The sequence below is a fragment of the Notamacropus eugenii genome, chromosome 3, assembly GCF_028372415.1.
Source record: "Notamacropus eugenii isolate mMacEug1 chromosome 3, mMacEug1.pri_v2, whole genome shotgun sequence".
In the NCBI taxonomy this organism is placed as follows: Eukaryota; Metazoa; Chordata; class Mammalia; order Diprotodontia; family Macropodidae; genus Notamacropus; species Notamacropus eugenii.
Window position 1 is genome coordinate 433,386,731 of NC_092874.1, and position 21,789 is coordinate 433,408,519.

At 39.5% G+C, this 21,789-nt stretch overlaps 1 protein-coding gene across 7 annotated transcripts in view; it reads left to right on the top strand.

The window, feature by feature from the left end:
• The window catches only part of VGLL4 (vestigial like family member 4), a 182,306-nt gene that overhangs the window by 126,837 nt on the left and 33,680 nt on the right, over positions 1–21,789 (top strand). For all 7 annotated transcript variants that reach the window (XM_072598473.1, XM_072598472.1, XM_072598474.1 and 4 more), the window contains one exon: positions 7,523–7,712. In XM_072598473.1, coding sequence (XP_072454574.1) covers positions 7,523–7,712 — 190 coding nt within the window. The remainder of the gene's footprint in view (positions 1–7,522; positions 7,713–21,789) is intronic.

Here is a 21,789-nt window from a genome sequence, read left to right on the forward strand (position 1 = left end):
CAGGAATTCTGAGATTATGAAGCTTGACTTTTTAGTGATTCTACATAGGCTTTAGTTTTCCTTTGTATGATCTATAAAGTTTGCTAAACAAATCAACAATGTAGATATCATAGGGGCCACTTTAAAGGTACTTAAGAAAATTATTGATTTTAAGCATCTTAGGATTTGCTAATTACAGTGTTTTGACTGAAGTTGTACTTGGAGACATACTGTTAGTCTAGACCGAAAAGTATTCAAAGACAATGCCTAATGAAATAGACAGTATCCCAAAAGTTTTAGTGCAGTTGTAAGTTTTAATGGCTTACAACTGCACTAAGACTTTTGGGATACCCTGTACTATAGCACAGCTTTCACTCATTCAAACTGTTTTCCCTATACGGTTAGTCAAAAGTAGAGAGACTTTCCTGTGTCCCAGCAATACTTCAGCAAGATCTGTGATCTTATCAATGTAGGTATTCCCTCCAATAATGACTTAACCCATGCATGCTTGCCTGTCCTGTTTGACTTTTGCCGCTGTGCTCCCAAAAATCCATGGTAGGGGGTGGGGAGGGGTGTCCCATATTGTGCTCTGGGGTGGGTATGGGCTAAACCTCTTTCCATCTGAAGTTAAGTTGGTGGGGAGGGGTCTTAGCTGGGAGAGAGCCAACTCTGGGTATGTTTGGGAGGGTCTACATTGTAGGGACTCAGAAAGGGAGGATTGCAAGGGCCAATGCAGTACTTATGAGATGGGGGGGAGAAGGAGTGTGCCTTTTCATGGAGGAAGTACTAATTTTCCCCTCCTGTCATGTTGGTTCCCTGGGGGAAAGCCTTATTTACCACCTGGTAATGAAGGCTTTGGATTTCAGTCTCAAAGGGAAGCTTTTCAGCAGCTGAATTTAATATATTAGGTGCTCATGACATCAGGTCCACATTACCTTCCTTGTCTCTGTTTTTCAAACTGCAAGACCCCCATTCCAGTCCGGTTTCTATGGAATGACGATGTCCCTCTTGTCACTAGTTGTTTTAATAAGAGCTTATATTTATGGAGGAGGTGTGGTGGATAGAGAATGGCCAGCTTCAGCATTTGGATAGACCTTGGGCGATGGAAAAAGCCCCGGCTTTGGAGTTGGAGGACCAGGATTCCAATCTGGCTGTCTTGCCTGTGTGATCTTGAGGAAGTCATTTCACTTTTCTGGTCCTCAGTATTCTCAACTGTAAAACGAGGGGGTTAGGCTAGATTTCCTCCAAGATTCCTTCCAATTCCAACCCAGATGCTATGGGACTAAGTCCTACTTCTGACGTGCCATTCCTGTGACCATAGTCAATGCCTAGACTACCTTCTAAGACTAGACCAAGAAGCTACTGATCCATATTAGTGGAGGGAGTTTCCACACCAGGATCCCATAATGATGAAATCATGGGTCTAGGGCTCCCTCCCCCCAAAGTAGCCCTTGATGGTTACAAAGTGTTTCCTATGTTATCTCATTTGATTCTTCCAATAACCTTGTAAAGCACAAAGTGAAAATATCATTTTCCCTGTTTTAAAGAAATGGTCAAATATTTTCCCCAAGATCCTGGAGATTGTAAGTGATAAAGCTGGGACTCACATCCAGATCTTTCAATTCATAAATCCCTTATTCTTTCTACTGTGTCACAATGTATGCAGGGTGGTTGTTATGTACTAGGTGGATCTACTTGGGGACCTTGGGGTTAGAGTCCTAGGTGAGGAAGTACAAGGAAGCCCCAATAAATCCTTAGCAAAGTGTGGTTTCCTAAACAATTATAGTCCAACAGAGGTGGCATAATGGTCAGAGCTGTCACTGGGAGACAGGAAAACCTGCATTTCAATCCTGCTTCCAATACTTAGTAGCTGTGTGACTTTTATCAAGTCATTTAGCCTCTGTCAGCCTCAGTTTTCTCATTTGTAAAATGGGCATGATAGTAATAGAGTTATTGAGGGTTAAATATGCATTTTAAAAGCACTTTACTTGAATACTATGTAAATGCTAGAGATTATGATTAGAAAAAACTCCTCCTTTTGCTGCTTGCCCATTTTAAGGACATGGATGTTAGGAGACTGTTGTCAGCTAACATTGTCAATACCTAGTTACATGAATTTTAGAGAGTCATAATTTTTCAGTACCTCAATTTCTTCATCTGTAAAGGGAAGTTATCCTGCCTTAGTACTTATAAGATTGTTATAAGATGACATGATATTTGAAAGCATTTTTCACAGTCAAAGATGCTATCCATATTCAAGGAACAGGCAAACTCTAATGCTTAGGAACTGTATTATTCTGCTTAATAAAATTTCAATTTAGCTGAGGATTAATCAGAAAGTCTTTTTTCTTTCAACTTTACAAAAAACTTTTTTTTTCTAATGTGCTTGCATTCCTGTTGTGGTACAATGTACTGAATATGATCAGCTCTTTCCACAGTGATTTTATAATTCCCCAATGCCTTGAGTCGTCATGATCAATTTTAGTCTTAATTGAACAGTACATCTTCTACCTACCCCTCACTTCCCGTTTCCTCCGAGCAGCATTATTTGTAGTATACTATATGTAATACAATTACATGTGTAATGCATTTACAATAATGTAATACAATATATTGTTAACACATTTTAAGCCAACCCCACCATTGTGATAGAAAGTGATGCTCCTTGGTAAGATATTTTCTCAGAGCTTACCGTCTCTTGCAAATGTGGACATAGTGCAGAGATGTCAAGTGTGAGACTTGAGCCATGTGCAGCCCATGACACTCCTGAGGGACAGTCAGGCCACATTGAGATGTAATTGGGAAAACTTTAACAAAATAAAAATAAAACACAGATAACATTTTGTTTTAAAAATAGATCAATATGCATCCTGCAAGGATCCTTTTGTGTGATTCTGTGGCCACCGTTTCTTTATGAATTGGAGTAGACATGGGTCTGACTTGATACCACTGTCAGCACATACTCTTAGAGTAGATTTTTCAAATGAAACCCTAATATCAATATTTTTCTTGGTCATTTTTTTCTTTTTCCTAAAAATCTAGAATATAGGAAAAAAATCTCATGTTGAGTTTATCGATAGTTTACAGATGTATAATAATTATGAGTCGGCTAGGTGGCCTACTGGATAGAGTGTGGGACCTGGAGTTAGGAAGACCTGAGTTTGAATCCCACCTCGGACCTGGGCCAAGTCATTTAACCTGTTTCAACTTTAGCTGAGAGGTAATAGGAGCTCTCTCACAGAGTTGCTGTGAAGATCCAATGCTGTTAAGATCTCATTCCATAGCAAATGTATGTAAAGTGCTCCACAAGCCTTCAACCTTTATAAATCTGGATATCATTAATAATCAATAAGGCAGGTTACTCTCATAGCAGATTTTATTACCATCATCCAATATTTAATAAATATTTCTTAATTGATGTTTAATGCCCTGTTAGTCCCTGGGCAGTAGCCTTCAAGGCATTCCAGTTTTGTAGAGGAGATGAGACATATCCACAGATTAGTGTGAATAGTACAGAATTACAAACAAAGTCCTCTGAGTTAAGATACAAGATAAATAGAAATCCGGAATCATCAAAGGGGACTTCAGAATGTTTCTGATGTCATCGCCAGCCCTCACCAGCGTTAGTTTCTGATGTAAATGACTTGCAGGGCTGGTTTAATCCAGTTACTGGTAGATCAGACTCATTGTGAGCATAATCAATCTCTCTCTCTCTCTCTCTCTCTCTCTCTCTCTCTCTCTCTCTCCCTCTCTCTCTCTCTCTCTCCCTCTCTCTCTCTCTCTCTCCCTCTCTCTCTCTCTCTCTCTCTCTCTCTCTCTCTCTCTCTCTCTCTCTCTCTCTCCCTCTCTCTCTCTCTCTCTCTCTCTCTCCCTCTCTCTCTCTCTCTCTCTCTCTCTCTCTCTCTCTCTCTCTCTCTCTCTCTCTCTCTCTCTCCCTCTCTCTCTCTCTCTCCCTCTCTCCCTCTCTCTCCTGGCTGGCTAGAGGAAGGCTGGGGCTGGGCCTCTGTTTCTGAGTTATGTAGAACTGTCCGACTCGTACTGTGTCCAGGCAGACACTACGTCACATGGTTATCTCTGTTTGCCTTCTATGTATTTCATCATGTTGCCCAACAGCCCTATTTTTTCCCCAAAGTTAAATGAGATGAATAGCTACAAGCTGAACTATTTGAAAGAGGCTTATCCCCAGCTGCTGCTCTCTGAGACAAAGAGAAGTATTATTTGAAAGAAAATGAATCTGCGCTGGCTGGTGGTGTTTGTGCTCTTGCACAGACACTGGTCTGTACAGTAATGAATTGGGGAGATCGGAGATGGATGGGGAGGTGGGAGAGTTCAGTGGTTTTCTCAGGGTCCTGCCTTGCCAGCAGGATGATGTCAGTTGTGGGGGCCGTGGCCTGTGGGCAGCTTGTTCAGCAACCCGAGTGCGCTCTTACTTCTCCCCTTTAGATCCACACTCTGTTAAGGGGAAGGGGAGGTAGCAGAAAACAAACTTTTCTTTAAGTCTTGGAGGCCACAACAGAGATTTAGTTTGTGATAGGATGGAGAACCTTGAATTAGGCCGACAGAAATGATGACAAAGTTATTTTCCATGCAATTTTGTATCTCTCCTTTCCCCTTGTAAATCTTAACACTGTGGTTCTCTCTCTAATCTTGACCAGCATACGCTTCATAAAGTGGCAACACATTATATTGCTTTGATGAATGTAACCAATATGGGAAGAACCTTAGGCACTGAGTCAAATAAAATCATGTATTTTCACAGCACTTTACAGGCTTTGAGGTACTTTGTAAATGCGAGTGATTATTATTAAAAAAAAAAAAATCCTCCTTCCTTGGAGACCTCTGTCTAGCCCTGACTGCCACGAAATCAGAGTCAATTTGGGCAAGTCAATTGGCCTTTGCCTTAGTTTCCCCATCTTTAAAATGAGAATAATGATGATTCATTATACTGTGTAATCTTATAGCACTGTTCTAGGGATCAAGTGAGCTTAGCAAATTCATTTTGTAAAGCTAAAATTCTATGTGAAATTATTATTTAGTATTATCGTTAATCATTAGTCATTATTGTGCATGCATCAGTCCCAGCAAGGAGCAGACCGTCTAGTTGGGGAGACAAAATTAATAGTGAAGTATGAAATTGTGAAGCTTACACAAATTCAAGCATTTTGTCAGCCAGTCCGCACAGCCCTGTTGAGGGCAGCAGGGCCTTAGGGCTCAAGAGAACCAAAAATAACTCCCGTATTTATTCACACCTCCACTTAGTGGACTGTGTACTTGGGACACACCTGGATCACTTAGTGCTTCGCCCATAGTAGGTGCTTACTAATGTTTATTGATTGACTAATAAGTTAAACAGGATCAGATGAGTGGCTGTGGCCACTACCTGAGGGATAAGTCTCTCCCTTCCTGAATCTTACTCATGCTCTGCACTAGGGTCCTGTCTTCACTCTTAAGTTTTCCCCAGTCTGTTTCAGCACATACAGATCTCATTCTTCTCTAAGCTCCTGTTGTATACTCTTGGTATATTGGAAGGAACATTGTGCGTTATAGAAGATCTAACACAAATCCCAGTTTCTGCCCCTTACTACTTGTGTGACCTTGGGAAGGTTATAGCTTTCCTGGGCCTCACTTTCTTTGTCTATAAAATGGGGGTGTTGGTGGTAGACTGGATGGTGAAGATTTCTTTCAGTTTTAAATGCTATGGTAGAATATGGGGATGGTCCAAATTCTGTGCGTGACAAGCTTAGGTAGGCCTGGATTTCTGAATGTCCCAGGCCAGAACAGGTCCTGTTTTTTTGGACATTTAGTTTGAAATGGAAAGTTCCACTTTAGTTTTGCTGCCAGTCTCTAAAAGGAAGTCTGACTTGCGGTGTATTATGGGCCACTATGTATTTTCTAGTTTATATCGTGCTGACTAAATTGGCAACATGGTTATTCTTCCTGGTAAACATTCAGAACGTTTACTTCTTGCTCCTCCTTTCCCCAACAAAATCACACTTGTCATACGTGAATGAAATAGATGACTGTTAGAAAACCATTCACACATCAGTGATGATATGAATATTAGTGGTAGCAGACAAAGATTTCCTTTCTCAGGGACCACAAGGCCTCCAATGAAGTTGACTTTATCCTAATATTACACCCAAATTGGGACCAAGTGGAAATAAAAATGGTTCAAGCTTCAGAGACCAATGCCTGGTGTGACAAAATAATTTTACTTTCTGAACTCTTTACTGCCTGTGGGAACACTGGTAATTCTTTCCTTATTAGCCTTCTCCTCTTCCCTTTCCCTTCACCCCCATATAAATTAAAACCTTCTAAAACGTCTTGTTTTCACTTTGAGCTTAAAGCAGCTTGGTAAAGGAAAAAGCACCGAGATCCTAGAGTTGGATGACCTTGTTCCAGATCTCATCTGAAAATTCTTGGGCAAGTTAAGTTGCTCGCCCTCAGTTTCCTTATCTGTAAAATGAAGGGATTGAACTGGATGGTTTCTGTGGTCTCTTCTCGCTCCTTGTTATCTTGTGATCCTAAAGACTATTCGTATATTTAAATGATATGAGTTGTGTTCTTAGTGGGGAAAAAAAAAGGCTAAATTTATTTTTATTTTCAATAAATGAGAAATATAGCTCAGCTTAAATAATTTTGCTTTGTGAATGATCAAGAGCCTGACTGTTACACTGGGTCAGGGTTCTAAACTAGGTAATTTGTGGATCTTATACTCTCCTGGTTTAACAATTTCACCCATTCGAGGCGTGTCATGGTAGTAAGAAGCCTTGTCTTCACCTTGGTGCTGATGATATTGGGAGTCTGTTGTTTTTCCTCCTGTGATTACCTTCCATCTTCTCTCTCTATATCATGTATGTGTCTATTTATTTACACGTTTTCTTCCCCCTTCTATTGTAAGCTCCTTGAGGGCAGGGATGGTTTTTGCCCTTCTTTGTATGTTTAGTAGTCGGAACACAGTAAGTGCTTCATAAATGCTTGTGGATTGGTTGTTTATACCAAAAATGAAGAAAATGTTTCTTCTTCCTTGATTTCTTTTTTTTCCTGTAAATAAGTGAACTACTAACTCATAAATTCTTTTTAAACGAAGTAGTATGCCAAAAAGAGCGATAAAAATATAACAACCAAGAAAAGTTCATTTGGCACTCTGGTTTTAATGAGCTCAGTACTGAGTTTGTCTCATACCATGGGCCATGAATCAAGACCCTTTCAAAACCTGTGTGTTTGATGAGGTTTTGAGATTACTTATGGTAAACAGGCTCTTTTTCTCCCTGTTATTTTATTCCAACTTTTATTTTTAAACGTTACCCTAAAGACTACTTGTGCTTAAAAAAAAATCGTATATAAAATGGTTCATGCTCGGCTTCTAACCATGCACTGAAACCATGTTCAGAGCATGGCAGGCATCTGGCCAAAATGCCAAAACTTTCCAGTGGGAACAATTTTGAAAGGAGTCAGAATTGACTTGGGAGGAGAGGGGGAAGGGATTGAATTATGGGCATGTGCTTATGCTTGATGATTGCCATCTCCTCTCGTCTTGCAGGTGAAGCTGCTCTAAGAGGTGAACCCAGAATGCAAGCGCTTCCGGTGTCCCCTGCCCTCACCAATCATCGGACAGGGCCCCCTCCCATCAGCCCCAGCAAGAGGAAGTTTAGTGTGGAACAAGGGGACGATGACCTAGACTGTGAAAACGACCATGTGTCCAAGATGAGTCGTATCTTCAACCCCCATTTGTGAGTGTCTTCTTTTTGTTCTGTGTAGCCCCACTCAGTCCTCATGCACACCTCAGTCCCAGGATCCTTCAGAGCCCATTGGCTCAGTCCAGCCATCAGGGATTCTGAAAATAATTGTTGTTTGGTTCTGCTGTCGATAGTGCCAAAGGGTGAACAACCCTTAAGTGAACTAATACAGTGTAAGCAAGAATCTAAAGGATTGATAAAAAATTTATTTCCAAATAACTTGTATGAATAGTTACATTCTTATTAAATTTTGATATAGTGGTTCTAGCATGCCTTATGTGTTTCAGCCACAACTTCTTAGGTTACTGATTCTGTAGGCTGTGTTCTCTCCGGTCTGTATACATGCATAGGCACATACATACATGCCACACACATATGGAATGTAGCCTTCCTAGGAAAATTAACGTTTGACAGATGGGCAGTGTGGCCACAGGAAAGAGCCTTGGCTCTACAGTTAGGGAATTTGGGTTCAAATTCTGACTCTTCCATTTCTTTGTATACATCTCCTTATTTATGATTGGATTAGATATCCTTTTTTCAGGTGCCTTCTTTGACCCTGGGTTGTATCAGTTCTGTGCTAGAGAAGGAGGATAAAGCCTTTTTTATGAAGTCCTTTACAGTTTTTTTTTTCTGTAGAGGTACAAAATTTAAATGTACTCTGTTACATATGTTAAATATTAGTGCCAGTCCTATGGGATGAATGCCTAATGAATGAATGAACGAAAAAGAATTAGGCTCATGCACTCTCTATATGACAGCCACGTTCTAATGGAGCTGACAACACATTTATGGAGCATTTCTACCTATATCTGAAAAGTAATTTTCACTGTACTCTATTCTGACTTCTCCCTCTTGCTGTCTTCCCAACATACACACTCCTTGGAAAGAGAGAGAAATGCTTTACATATTTCCTGGGCCAGAAGACATCGAACCAGCTGCTCAGCAGAGTCTGGTCTGACAACTGTATGGGCACCAGTTGTTATCGGCCTTTATTTGTGTGATCACATTCAATCCCTGGCAATCCATCTGTAAAAGATAAAAGGGGTGACGTCTTCTACGTAGCCCTGAAGGTGCCTTCTGGCTCCTCCACCCTGGGAGGAGCTGTATCTTTGGTCTCTTCTCCTTGCTGTGTCAAGGAGGGGGAAGAGGGGGCCGAGAGACAAATTGAGAGCTAATTGTTTTGTAATTAATCCACATGCTGTTCGTCCCCAGTTCTTGTTTCTGGGAACGCTTCTATTTCTGGCAGCAATCTGAAGCTCAGAGAGTTCCCCTCTTTCCTTCCTCACTGGAGGAAGTGATCCTGAACACTTGAGCAATCAGAGGTAGCTTGATAAGTGGAGCCTGCTGCCCTGGCCCGGGCAGCCTGCAGCATTCCACACATTCCACCCTGCCTTGGCCTGTTGTGTTCAGTCATAAGACACTGACGGAGGTATTTATCTTCAAATAAATCACTGTGGTGTTAGTCAGAGGCTGAGCCTGCAGTCTGTAGCTTTGGAATTTGCTACAAATCAGGAATCCAGGACCAAGGCAATGCAAAACAATGGAATCTCACAAGTGGAGAGGGGGAAAAAAACCTTGTCTGTTTAACTGTTTAGAGTCCTTTGTTCTTTGGGTACATGATGTGTGTCCCTTCACAGCCAATAGCATAGTGGAAAGTCTTGAACTTGGTGTCAAGACAACAGGTCTTGACACCAATATGAACTTGGGCAAGTTAATAAAACTTTCTAAGCCTCAGTTTCCTCATCTATAAAATAAAAGGGTTGAGATTAGATGGCCTCTGAGGTCCTTTTTGATTTGATGAATCCAAATTGAGCTCATCTGATACCTTTAATACTCAAAGGCAGCATTTGTGAAATTATTTTGTAACTTTGGGGGGGGGGGTGGAAAGTAATTTCGGGATTTCTGTGATGATTTCAAATGTCACTGACCCTCATGTCAATCATAGCCCTTTATTTAGCATTAAGTCTGAGATGACAGAGTTGGAAGGACTAAATTTCATATACTGTTTTCATTTGGCTACATCTTGAGATAGTTGAAAGCCAAAAATAGCACCACCTTACACCAGTCCTCTCATGGCAGATCTATGAGTAGTTAGGCAAAGAGTGACAAATAATCGTGTTAAATAGAACCTCAGGTCTCAAAGATTTGTCCTAGAGCTTAATGAAGGGTTCTACTTTAGCATTTAATTAACCTGTATCGTCAATTTTCTTTCCCTTGTTTCAGCTAATGATTAATGTTAAGGATGTTTCTTAGAGCTCTGCTCATGTTTTATAAAAACGTAGTGTAGTTTTTATGGGCAAATATTAAGGACATATTACCTTACAGCATCTTCTTTCTGTAGTGGCATTTAGTAAATACAATTGTTTGATTTGATAAAAGTTTTTCTATTGAAAGCTACAGTGTAGTCCCTTAAAACAAAGGTTTTCTGTAATGGCTTACAGACCTCCTTTCTTTTCTTCTGGAGCAGAATTAGACTAATGTTGATAGTATACTATATTTAATCTCTATAGAAGTTCATAAAAATGTGCTTTTGCTTTTGTGCTCTTAAATCTAAGAACTTGTAATAAAATGTGTTTTGTTTATTTTATCATTTACAAAATCATAATAAATCTGGGGAAGGAGCAGTGTTCAAAAACAGATTTGGCAGCTAGCTCAGAGGTTTCCAAGATATATGGTTTGGCTGCATTTCATGAAAACAATTGTATTTAGATAACTTTCCAAACTTAGATCGAGGATCTGGCTTTGTTGAGCACAGAGTAGGAGGCTGCAGAGAGGGTTATTGAATTTCATTGGTTTTTACTCTAGAGAAGATGGTACCTCGGAGCTACAAACCAGAAACAGGGCTCTTTTTCCTGTCCCTGCTCATTTATCCTCTGGGTAGATTTCCTTATCCATACAATGCCCATGAGAAATTTTTTCTCCACCAGTGGGGAAATTTAGTGTGTATATAAAGTCTTTGATTGGTAAAAAAGTACAGTAAGAACAATTTTAAAGGGTGGGTCTTGGGTGGGATGGGAGCAGAGAAAAGTAAAATCAGCTAGATTCTCCCAAGTGTGATCTGCAGATCTCTAATAGTCTGTGGGGATTCTCTAGTTTAAAGATTTTCTTTTGCAGTTTAGTAAATAATAATAATAAATATTAATAATATGACAATATTGCTGTTCTTTCTCAGACCAAGTAATGAGTCACTTCTTACATGTCTCACTGAAATGAGCTCCAGTCTAATCATCAGTTTTGAGGAGCCTCTGTTCTGCAGTCATAAATGGAATAGCGATATGAGTGGTTTGCCCCCTTAAGTGCTATCATATGAGTTTCTTTTAACCTGAATATTGGTTCGGATCCTGTTTTCTAACTAGCTCAAATCTTAGTTTACTTTTTCAGTCATTTGTTGTAATAAGTTTTTATTGAAGTCTTTTGCTTTTATATGACAGTCATTTCTGGAAATAGCAGCTCCCTTAGCCCCAAGCCTCCCCCAGCATGGGACCCTTTCTTATAACTAAGAAAAATAGTTAAGCAAAACCACCTGATAGAGAGACCGTGTCTGGAAAAAACACGGAAAAGCTCTCTGGAGTTCTCTGGCCAAGTGTCTGAGCTTGTAAATGTCATTTCTCCCTGAAAGGAAAGAACCATGGTAGACTGAAGAGTTAACGTATTATCTTGAATTAAGAAGTTTCCTCCTTACTTCCCAGCTGAAAGAGACCCAATGATACAATTAAAAGGAAATCCTAAAGTTCATGTGAAATCACTGGGTTTTTTTTTAAAAAGGAAAATGTGGAATCTATTTATAAATTTGATATGGTTGTAAATTAGGAATGATATCTCCCTTTACCTTGAGAAGTTGCAAACCTTAAAAGTGATGTATTTGGTGATCTCCAGAGTTCAGATTCTGAAGGGTCTCTAAGGATTTATGTAAAGTATTTGCTTTACCCTCACTCCCTGACATACACAAACCAATTGACTCTACCTGGCCACTTTTAATCAGGCTCTTTTTTGCTTAGTAGAAAGGCTAAGTGTTTTTGTGTCAATAAGAAATTTGAAGTAGCTAGAATAGGTGACTCAAACCAAGTTGACATGGTGAAAAGAATATGCCAAAGGGCTGTTTATTTTAAAGAGACTTATTCTGGGCTGGCTGACAGGTGGAATTTGATGGGGAGGCTTCTGAGCTGAAGAGTTTTGGGTACAGTAAATTACACTCCAAACAGAAGTTGTTTTCACTGGTTTAAGTATATGTTTGTAATGGAGATATGGAGTTGCCCTAGGGGCAGCTAGATGGTGCAGTGGATAGAGCACCAGTGCAGGAGTCAGGAGGACCTGAGTTCAAACCTCACCTCAGACACTCGACACTCACTAGCTGTGTGACCTTGGGCAAGTCACTTAACCCCAGTTGCTTCATCCTAGGTCATGTCCAGTCATCCTGATGAATATCTGGTCACTGGATTCAGATGACTCTGGAGGAGAAGTGAGGCTGGTGACCTACACAGCTCTCCCTCCCTCAAAACAAAGTCAAGTACAAGTCATGCATTTCTCTGATGGCATGGTCTTCTTCGGCAATGAAGGATGAACACATACATACATACATACATGGAGTTACTCTATTATCTCTATAATTCTTGGAGGTTGAGCATGAATTTATAGTTCCTGGCAGTTGAAATTTCTTAATATGCTGTCCATATACAAAGATAATGCTAACAGTCCTTCATCCAGAGCACATGAGAGTTTTTTTGTTTACCAGGAATAGAAATGAGTACTTACTTAGTACCCACTCCTTAGCTAAATGATATTCATTGGAAGGCAAATAGACTAAGCCATATCTATAGCCAAGGAACAGAGCCAAGCTCACCCCACGTCAGAACCAACTGAGCTAACCATTTTTGATAAATTTTGATGATCAAGGAAAGACTAAATGAAAGAAAACATTTCCTTGTCTCAGTAGTCATTACTGCTTTGGGGGTGAAATATATCAGTTGGTGCTTTCTAGGGAACCATAGTCATTCCTTTGGAGTTCTCCCTAAAGTTGGATCATTGAACATAGGACTTAGGAGATCATGTGACACAAATGTCTCATTTCACAGATTAGGAAAGAAAGCATTCTTAATTATTCAGGAGTGACTTTGCCATTTTCTGGATAGTTCCTTTGCTATCCCTCCTCTTTTTCTGGATTTTGTTCATTTGCTGAAGGCACAAAATAGCGAGAGAAAACTGAAAAACAAATAATTTTGCCACTTTTAAACATTGGGAAAACAACGGAAGTATGCACTTTTCTCTCAGTGCCCCAAAACACCTTCTTAAGACTGTAGTTAATTCATTAATTAATCCATAAGCATTTATTAGGAATTTAAGTTCCAGGCCCTGTTCCAGTCGGGACAGAAAGTGAAAAACAAAGAGCTTATATCCCAACAGAGGAGACAATATCTATTTGTGTGTGTTTACATGTATATATGCACACATGTATGTATGTATATATGCACATATGGATGTATGTAGGAAAATACATAATATATAGAAATGGAATACAAAGTTGTTCAGGAAAGGCGCTTACTAAGGGAGAAAGAAAAGGATGTCGGCTTTCTGGTGCTTGAGCTGAGTCTCCAAGGAAACCAAGGATTCCAGTTATCCACTTAAATTGGGAGGACATTCTTCAGGTTTCCTTCACCAGCAAAATCACACATCGATGCCCCCCAAATGCTCTAGACAACGTTAGGTTTGGGGTAAATAAAAATATACACAATCATGCTATGTCATAAGCCAGTGAAAATATTTTGATGTCAGTAGTGAGGGACAGGAGAAAATGGACAAAATCTTAGGTTAGGTATTTAATTGTTAGTGATTTCCTTCAGGGAGTGCTCAGCAGAAATTCGCTGAGGAGCTACAACTTTGAATAGGCTTTAAAAACAGAATTTTATGGTGGAAATAAACACTAGATGCTTTTCTATTCTTCATAACATGAGGAGGATTGATTATTGTATTGAAATTCAGATCATGATTAACATAGTGATAGAGAATCATTGTAGCCTTGGTTGGAAAATTTTTAAATTGAGTAGTTTGTGACTGACTTAAAAAGTGTTTAAACAGGACACAACTTTTTTTTTTTCCAGTTTCCTAGCCCAGTTTGATTCCCTTAAATAGTGTGTTTCCTTTCACCTCCTCCTCCTTTCCTTCTCTCCTCCCAATCCCCTACCCCCACCCTAGCTCTCTGGGTCTAACTGGGAAAAGTTTAGTTCAGATGGAGTTAGAGTCTCCACCTTCCCATTGCCACCCCACTTTAAAATACCTTAAAAACCATATTTGTAGCTTTAATTATGGTATCCCTACATGACCAATTTATTCAGGAACATATTATAATATTAAATTAACATTTTCTTCTGATTTTTCCCTGTGGTTTCAAGCATATGTTACTTCCTAATTGGTTATAAACCTTACTTTTAATAATTGTCCCATATCAGAAAAGTGAAATCTAAAAACTGTTTTGTTTGTAAGACTGGTTATGCCTCCATCACCCTAGCATGGATTATATAATAGTAGCTATGATGAAAATGTAGCTAATCTTTGGGGCTGGTGTTGTTTGCTTTTTATGACCACTGCTCTGTAATGGGAAATGCATCTGTGGGTTTTATACATGTATATATTATTTATATATGTGTGTATATATGTGTGTATGTATATATACATACATATTATATATATGCATATATATATATACACACATACATACAGAGAGAGAGAGAGAGAGAGTAGTGTGAGGCTAATCATGTGTTGTACCTTTAAATAGAGGTCCCAGGCCTGACCTATGTTGTGTGGGTCTCTTGTTTGTGAGGCAGGAGGCATTTTCTCATTTTCACAGTTCAGCTGAAAACAAAGACCTCCTTATCCTTGCAGGGAGCTGTGCTCTTAAGAGCTGACATCAGCTTTTTCCCAGCAGGCATCATTTCTGCCTTAAGAGTCCTCCCAGGGAGCTTGGAAAGCTGGATGGCCATTTCTTCTCCTGGACTCCTCTTTGCCAAGTAATACACACAATAAGCAAATGCCAAGGGTGCCAAGAGTCAAAGGGGCAGCAAAAAGGGAATGAAGCTCATTTATCTAACTGTACCTGGGGCTTCCACAGTCACCTTATTGTTTGACAAGAGACCCTTCAGCCTTTATTGGCTGGAATTTTATTTTGAACTCTGTTAAGTGTGTGTGTGTGTGGGGGGGGGGGGGGCGTGTAGAACAATGAAAATCCCAGCCTTTTAAGTAATAAGAAACACCCACTAAAGAACAGTGTTGTTATCTGAGAGCCTGCTAGTCAGCACATATAAAATAGCATTTTTTAAAAAAGGACTTTACTGGAAATGGAAGAGGACAAGTCTGTTCTGCTAAGAGATTCAGGATGAGACCAAATGCATTTATTCTGGGATTTGAGAAAGGAAGTATATGTTTTTCTACTGAAATGTGGATCCTTTTGTGTCCTTCCTTTCTTTCTGTTTGCTGTCTGTCTCCCTTGGATCACTTAGGTTTGTTTCCAGTAGACAGACATGAAGATGCCCACATTCCTGGGGCAGCAAATTGCAGCTGTTTCTGCACAAGTCATGGGATTAATCTCGCTTTTGCTTTTGTGACTTCCTAAGGCCTCTTATTTGTTACACTGTGGAGCCACTCAGTGCTCAAAGTGTACCCAAGTGCCATTACTTTCAGGAGAGCGGGAGTGGCAGAGGAGCCGCACAGAAGGAAATCAAAGTCTTGGGGGTTTTCTTTTTAACTTTTTTTTTCAGGCATATTGCCTGCATGCAGAGAGAAATACATAGAATTATACTCTGAATGATAGGATTTTGTGGGGAAAGATTTTTGGTTTTGTTTTTAAAGCAATCTGTGCCAGGCACATTGTTGCCATCACAAAGAGAAAACACGGATATGAAGGGTATGGTTTGTGTGTTTGGTTGGTGCCTTGCTCTTTTTGCATTGCCTTGTTTTTTTTTAAACTGAAGCACACCCAAACTCCCTCCGCCTACCCCCCAAAAGGTTTATCAATTTGAAGTTTCTTTCTAGTTTGTCTCCAAAGCACAATTAAAGAACTTAATGATACAGTAATATACTGGATCTGGCAGTAGCTATCAACTCTGCCAAATAGAGGATCCACATTCTGGACCAGAGCCTCCCAGTCTGACAGTCTTAAGTGCACTGCCGAGTATAAGGAATCAAATCATGTTGTCGTCCTCTGTTCAAGCTTCCCTCCTCCTTACCTTCCCATTGCTGGAACCATTTAAGAAATAATATTGATGGATTGGAATAGGGACTATGTGAAATTGAGTTCCAGGAGCTGGCCGCGTCGCTTGATAAGTCAATATCAGGGTGTGCGGTTTGTTCAAACTACCAGCAGTGAGAGGATGCTCTTTCCACAGTTTATCATGGCTGTTTTTAACATGATCAGGTGGTGCTTAGGCATTTCCTCCACTTGCTAGTGAATAAGACTCCTTGGCTGTATCTTTGGGTTAAGCTGCCATACCTGGTGAAGGAATGACTTAGTGTAAAACTGACAAAAAAGAAAATTCTGATACGCCTCTGGAAGTTGGAGTGATAGAAAATATTACAGTTGAATTTATGTAACCTCTTATTTTACTGTTTTTCCCCTTTAGTTAAATGAGTTGGGGTGGTGGTGGTATATGTATGTAAGCATTTATATATACATATGTATGTAGATTTAGGTTATTTATATATATATACACACACGCAGGTAGGTCCCTGTGCATACGTATGGATGTGTTTGCATACACACACACAAGGCATCCCTTTCCTAATGCAGTTTAAAGCTTTTAATAAATAGGAAAAATGCACCAAGACTTTTGGGAGCATCATATATATGTAATATATGGCATGTATATGCATATGTGGAACACTGGACATATTTTTAAGTGTATACATTCAGTTAATAGTTTATTTCCCCCAATTATATGTAAAAACAGTTTTTAACATTTGTTCTTTTTAGATTTTTGAGTTCTAAATTCTTTCCCTGAGAAGGCAAGCAATTTTACATAGGTTATACATGTGCAGACACAAAAAACATATTTCCATGTTAGTCAAGACATAAAACTTTTCAAAGAATGTAAGGTCCTGGAGGGAAGAAACTGTTTCATTTTTGTCCTTGTAACACCAGCACTAAACCCAGTGCTTGGCACTTAGGCATTTAGTAAGTGCTTTGGCCATTCATTCATTTTATTCAATATTGTTTGACTCTCCATGACCCCATGTGGGATTTTGTTGGCAAAGATACTTGGAGTGGTTTGCAATTTCCTACTCCAGCTCATTTTATAAATGAGGAAACTGAGGCAAACAAGGTTAAGTGACTTGCCTAAGGTCACACAGCTAGTAAGACTCTGAGGTCAGATTTGAAAGCAGGAAGATGAGTCTTCATGACTCCATGTGCTCTATCCACTGTGCCACCTAGTTGTTCCTTACTGAAGTGCTTACTGAATGATTGATTAAAGGAAGAATGAAACATAATTCAAATAAAATATAAATGAAGCTCTTATGTAACTCACTTTCATATCCCAGAGAAGTGAAATGACTTCCTACAGTTGAACAACCAGTAAGTGGAGGAGGGAAGATTCAGATTCAGAGTGGTGCAGTGCTGAGAACAATGGATTTGGACTGAGAGGACCCAGGCTTAAATCCCATCTCTCTCTGTCACCTTTCGGAGGTCACCAAACCCTCTGAGCCTTTGTTTCCTCCTCTGTAAAATGAGATAGGGTAGGACTACATGACCTCCAAAGTCCTTTCCAGCTTTGAATCTGGGTTCCTGAGGCCCCTCTGTTGAAGCTAAGTCTAGATGCTATTTCGTGGTGCCTCTCAAGAAGGCTTTATTGGTTCCCTTGTGAAACTGCTGCTTGCCCCTAATAATTTATAATTTAATTAACTGATGATTTTGGAGCAGGAGAGATGATTTCAGACCCCTGGAAATCCTTTCCACAGATGCATAGCTGGTTCGGGATTGAGCCAGGAGTTTTGTCTTTATGTTATATTACACTGCTGCCTTGTTCCCATCTTTATCCTCCCGCTTCTCTTAGAGATTGAGCCCTCGTTCTTAAGAATTATACTTTCTTCCCTGGGCCTGCTACCTGGTACTCAGCCTGTCCTTCACCCTCTCCCACTTCCTCCAATGTTTCTTCTTTCATGCTAGCTTTTATATTAGGAATGAAAATGGAGCAGGAGATACTGCTTATGCTTGAACTTCAGATTAGGATCAGTCAGTCCAGAAGCATTTAGTAAACACCTACTATGTGCCGTGGGCATTATACAAGGAAAAACAGTTTCTACCCTCCTAGATCTTAATGGACGGCAGGGTGTGGTGTGTGCATGTAGATAACTGGGTACTGGAAAGATTTGTGCAATACAGAGTAGACAGAAAGTCATCTTTGAAGGGAAGGCATTAGCAGGTGGGAGAACAGGAAGAGGCTGCCTGCAGGAGGTGGGATTTGAGGGGAGTCTTGAAGGAAGTCAGGGAAGCTAATTGAGGAGATAAGGAGGAGAACATTCCAGACATAGGAGACAAAGTGCAAAGATCCAAGAGGAGGTGGAGTGTGGCTGGATCATACAGTGAATAGAGGAGAGTCATTCCAATGAGAGGTAGGGAAGGGCGGTGTTATGAACTTAGAGAGGTCTTGGTATACTGGAGTCAATGGCCAGAAATCTCTGGGTTAGGGTCCCAATTCTTGCAAATCCCCCAGGATTTTCCTGAGCAAATTACTAGGTGCTTAATAAGTTTCTTTGTGCCTTTGATTCATAATGAGAAAATAATTTTGCGTTTGCCTGAAATCTTAGTGAAGAATCCTGGATAAAAGGTTCAATTTTAATAGGAGGTCTTAGGTCTATTTGCAAGACTGTTATGAAATGGGGAAAATTATTTAAGGCCTTTCAAGACCATAGGAATATTTTCTATTTATTTATTCGCTCACTCATCTATTTATTTGTTACATTTTGTTATGTAAACACATGTGTGTATGTATATATATATATGTTATATGTATGCAAATATGTATATGGGAGAGAAAGAGAATACTATACGGTCTATACTTCCATATAACAGTTCTTTCTCTGGAGGTGGATAGCATTTTCCTTCATAGGTTTGTATTTGATAGGAATGATCATCTTACTCAGAATTATTTAGGACTATTGGCTTATACTTTTAAGAAGGCTAAATAATCCTCTGTCTGTCTTTATTAATTTTTTCTTTTCCACTGGAACCTTTCCATCTACCCCAAGCATGATCAGGTCATCTGTATTCTTAAAAGCAAAACCAGAAATCCTTATAGTCAAGTTTACATTCTGTATCTTCAGCTCTTGAGGGTCTTTTTCTTTTTCCAGGTCCCAGTTCCAATGCTGCTTCCTCCAGAATGTGATCTCTTCTGCCTCAAAAGTTTTCATAGTGCTTTGTCTGGATCTCCCCTTTACCACTGCTGCATGTTACCACATGCTCACATCATGCTTATTTCGGTACATAGCCTATACCCACACAGAGAGGCACTGTTAGATTGTAAGCTTTTCAGAATCTTTGGAGTTTCTCAGTTGGATTTTCATTCCTAGTTTTGAAAATGGGAAGAAAAAATATCTCACAGTCCTCTCTAATTGTTTGGTTAGAGTAGAGCTCAACAAACAGTAATAGTCATTTCAGGACTGCCAGGCAGATACTCTAGCGACATTTCAGTTCTAGTAATAGAATATGATAGCTGGACTAAAACATATGAACTAATAGCTAATGTTTATATGGTTCTTTCAGGTTTGCAAAGCACTTCATATACTTTATCTCATTTGATCCTTACAACAATCCTGTGAAGCAGGTCACTGTTACTGTCCCCATTTTACAGATGGGAAAACTGAGGCTAGGATTCTTTAAGTGACATGCCCAGGGACACAGAGCCAGTAAGTATCTGAGAAGGGATTTGAACTGTGGTCCTGACTCGGAGTGAGGCACTCTATTTACTCTGCCTTCTAGGGTTACCTTATAAGATCAGTATATGCTAAGTGGACAAATGTGAGTAGGTTATAAATCTCATAGGAGCTTAGAGGACATCAAAGAGATCGTTGAAAGCTTGGGTGAACCTGGAGGTGCTTCAAAGACCCCTTTTACTCTCTAATCTTTTTTCCCTCCCTCCTCCAAAGGAAAACCCAGACAGAAATAGAGCCTCGGGTCAGGATGGGACTTTCTCCTTTGTTGACTTGGCAACTGTTTGGGAATTCAGGGTAAGATCGAGCTCTCTCTTTCTTACTGCTGCCCCCCAAATATTCCCATTTATCAGGTCTGACTTCAGTGTAAGCTTTCCATAAGCTTCTAGGATGTAGTACCCCATGGGTATCATTTTTAGGTAGGTATGTAAGCAAGGCTTTTTGATGAGGAATTGAGATGAGAGAAGGAAACACTGAAGAGAGAAACATTGAAAAGAGGCAGTCTAACCTGATTTGTTATCTGTCTTATTGAAAATATATCCACCTATTCTAGAAAGCAGTTGGGAATTATACTAAAAAAATGACTAAAAATGTTTGTATCCTTTTGACTGTCAGGCATATATCCCAAGGATGCCAGTTATAAGATAAAGCCCCCATATGTACCAAAATGTTTATAGAAGCAAAGAGCTGGGAACAAAGTAATGCTCATCATTTGGGGGGTGAGGAGGTGGCTATGACACAGAATAGGACATACAAATGTAAGATGTTTTTGATGTGTTGGTTAGTTTTCCCAGGACAGTTCTCTGTCTTCTTTTTCATTCTTTGTCAGGGGCTGACTGTCTGGGAGAGGAAGGAGAGAGGAATACAATGGGAAATACATGAGATCTAAAAGGAAATATTAATAAAGCTATTTTTAAAAATAAAAAATATCTTAACAACACAAAAAATTAAGTGTGAGAACAATTTGAAAATAAATACATCTGGAAAATTGCTTAGGTTATATACTCAGGTGGGTGATGGAATAATTATGTGATAGAAAGTCTAAGTTCAGAAATAGAGGACAGAAGAAGGGAGGGAAAATCATTGTGTTAAGAGCTACAATGTTGGGAGAAGAAATAGAATTGAAGGGCAAGAATTGGCATTTGCTACCTTAGGCAATTTTAAATGTCATAGAGATGGAAGTAAACTTTATGTTGGCCAGGCTGTAAGATAACCTGTATAAAACCCTGATAAAATCAAATCACTTTTTCATACACTTACTCTTACTCAGTCTACCTTATTTTCTTCTTATCCCTTTTTCTTCACCTCCCATCCCAGGAGTATGCCTTTTAGTCTGTATTTTTTTTACTTAGATTGACTGAAGGAACAAGCTCCATCCCTCTTCTATCAAAGCCCATAAAACAGAACCAAATCCTATTAGACCAATGCCCTACGAGAACCCCCATTTACTTCCTGCTCTCTGTTTTATTGCTTGTCAGTAATTCATTTGAAGCTCAACTTCAATCCCTTAGAGATAAAAGTTTTATTTTAGCTTCTGTGGCTGTGACTGAGTTCTGACTGAGCATTCGATTCACAATAAGATTCTCTTTAAAATCATGGAAACTAGTTGTTTTTTTTAATATTAATGGGTACAACTTTTTAGGAGGGAAATGAAGTATCTGTGACCCAAAGTGCAAATACATCTTAAAGGATTTTTGCACACAAAAGACTCATAGTAAATGTTTACTGAATGAAGGATGTTATTCTTAATCACAATTGAAAAGCTTTTTTTTTCCTCACTATTTTGATGATCAGCCTGATGTCACATAGTAAGGTAATAGAACCTGAAAGGAAAATATTGGTCAATCCTTGGCAAGTTTTGATTAGGTAGTATTTGATAAGATCTTATGTGTCTGTGTACGTGCATATGTGTTTTAATAAAAGGTTGAACAACCATTACATGATATTAGATGGGGGAAGAACACCTTATGTAAAGCGGAGATATTATTTGGACTATTAAATGGTCTGTTTTTGACACTAGCTGGCACCAAACTTGGTCAAGTGTCTTAACTCTAGGGATGTCAGTTTCTTTTTCTGAAAAAAAGAGAATGCTATTCTAAGTGACCTCTAAGGTCTTCCTTCCAGTTCTGATATTCTGTGATTCTGCTCATACTGACCA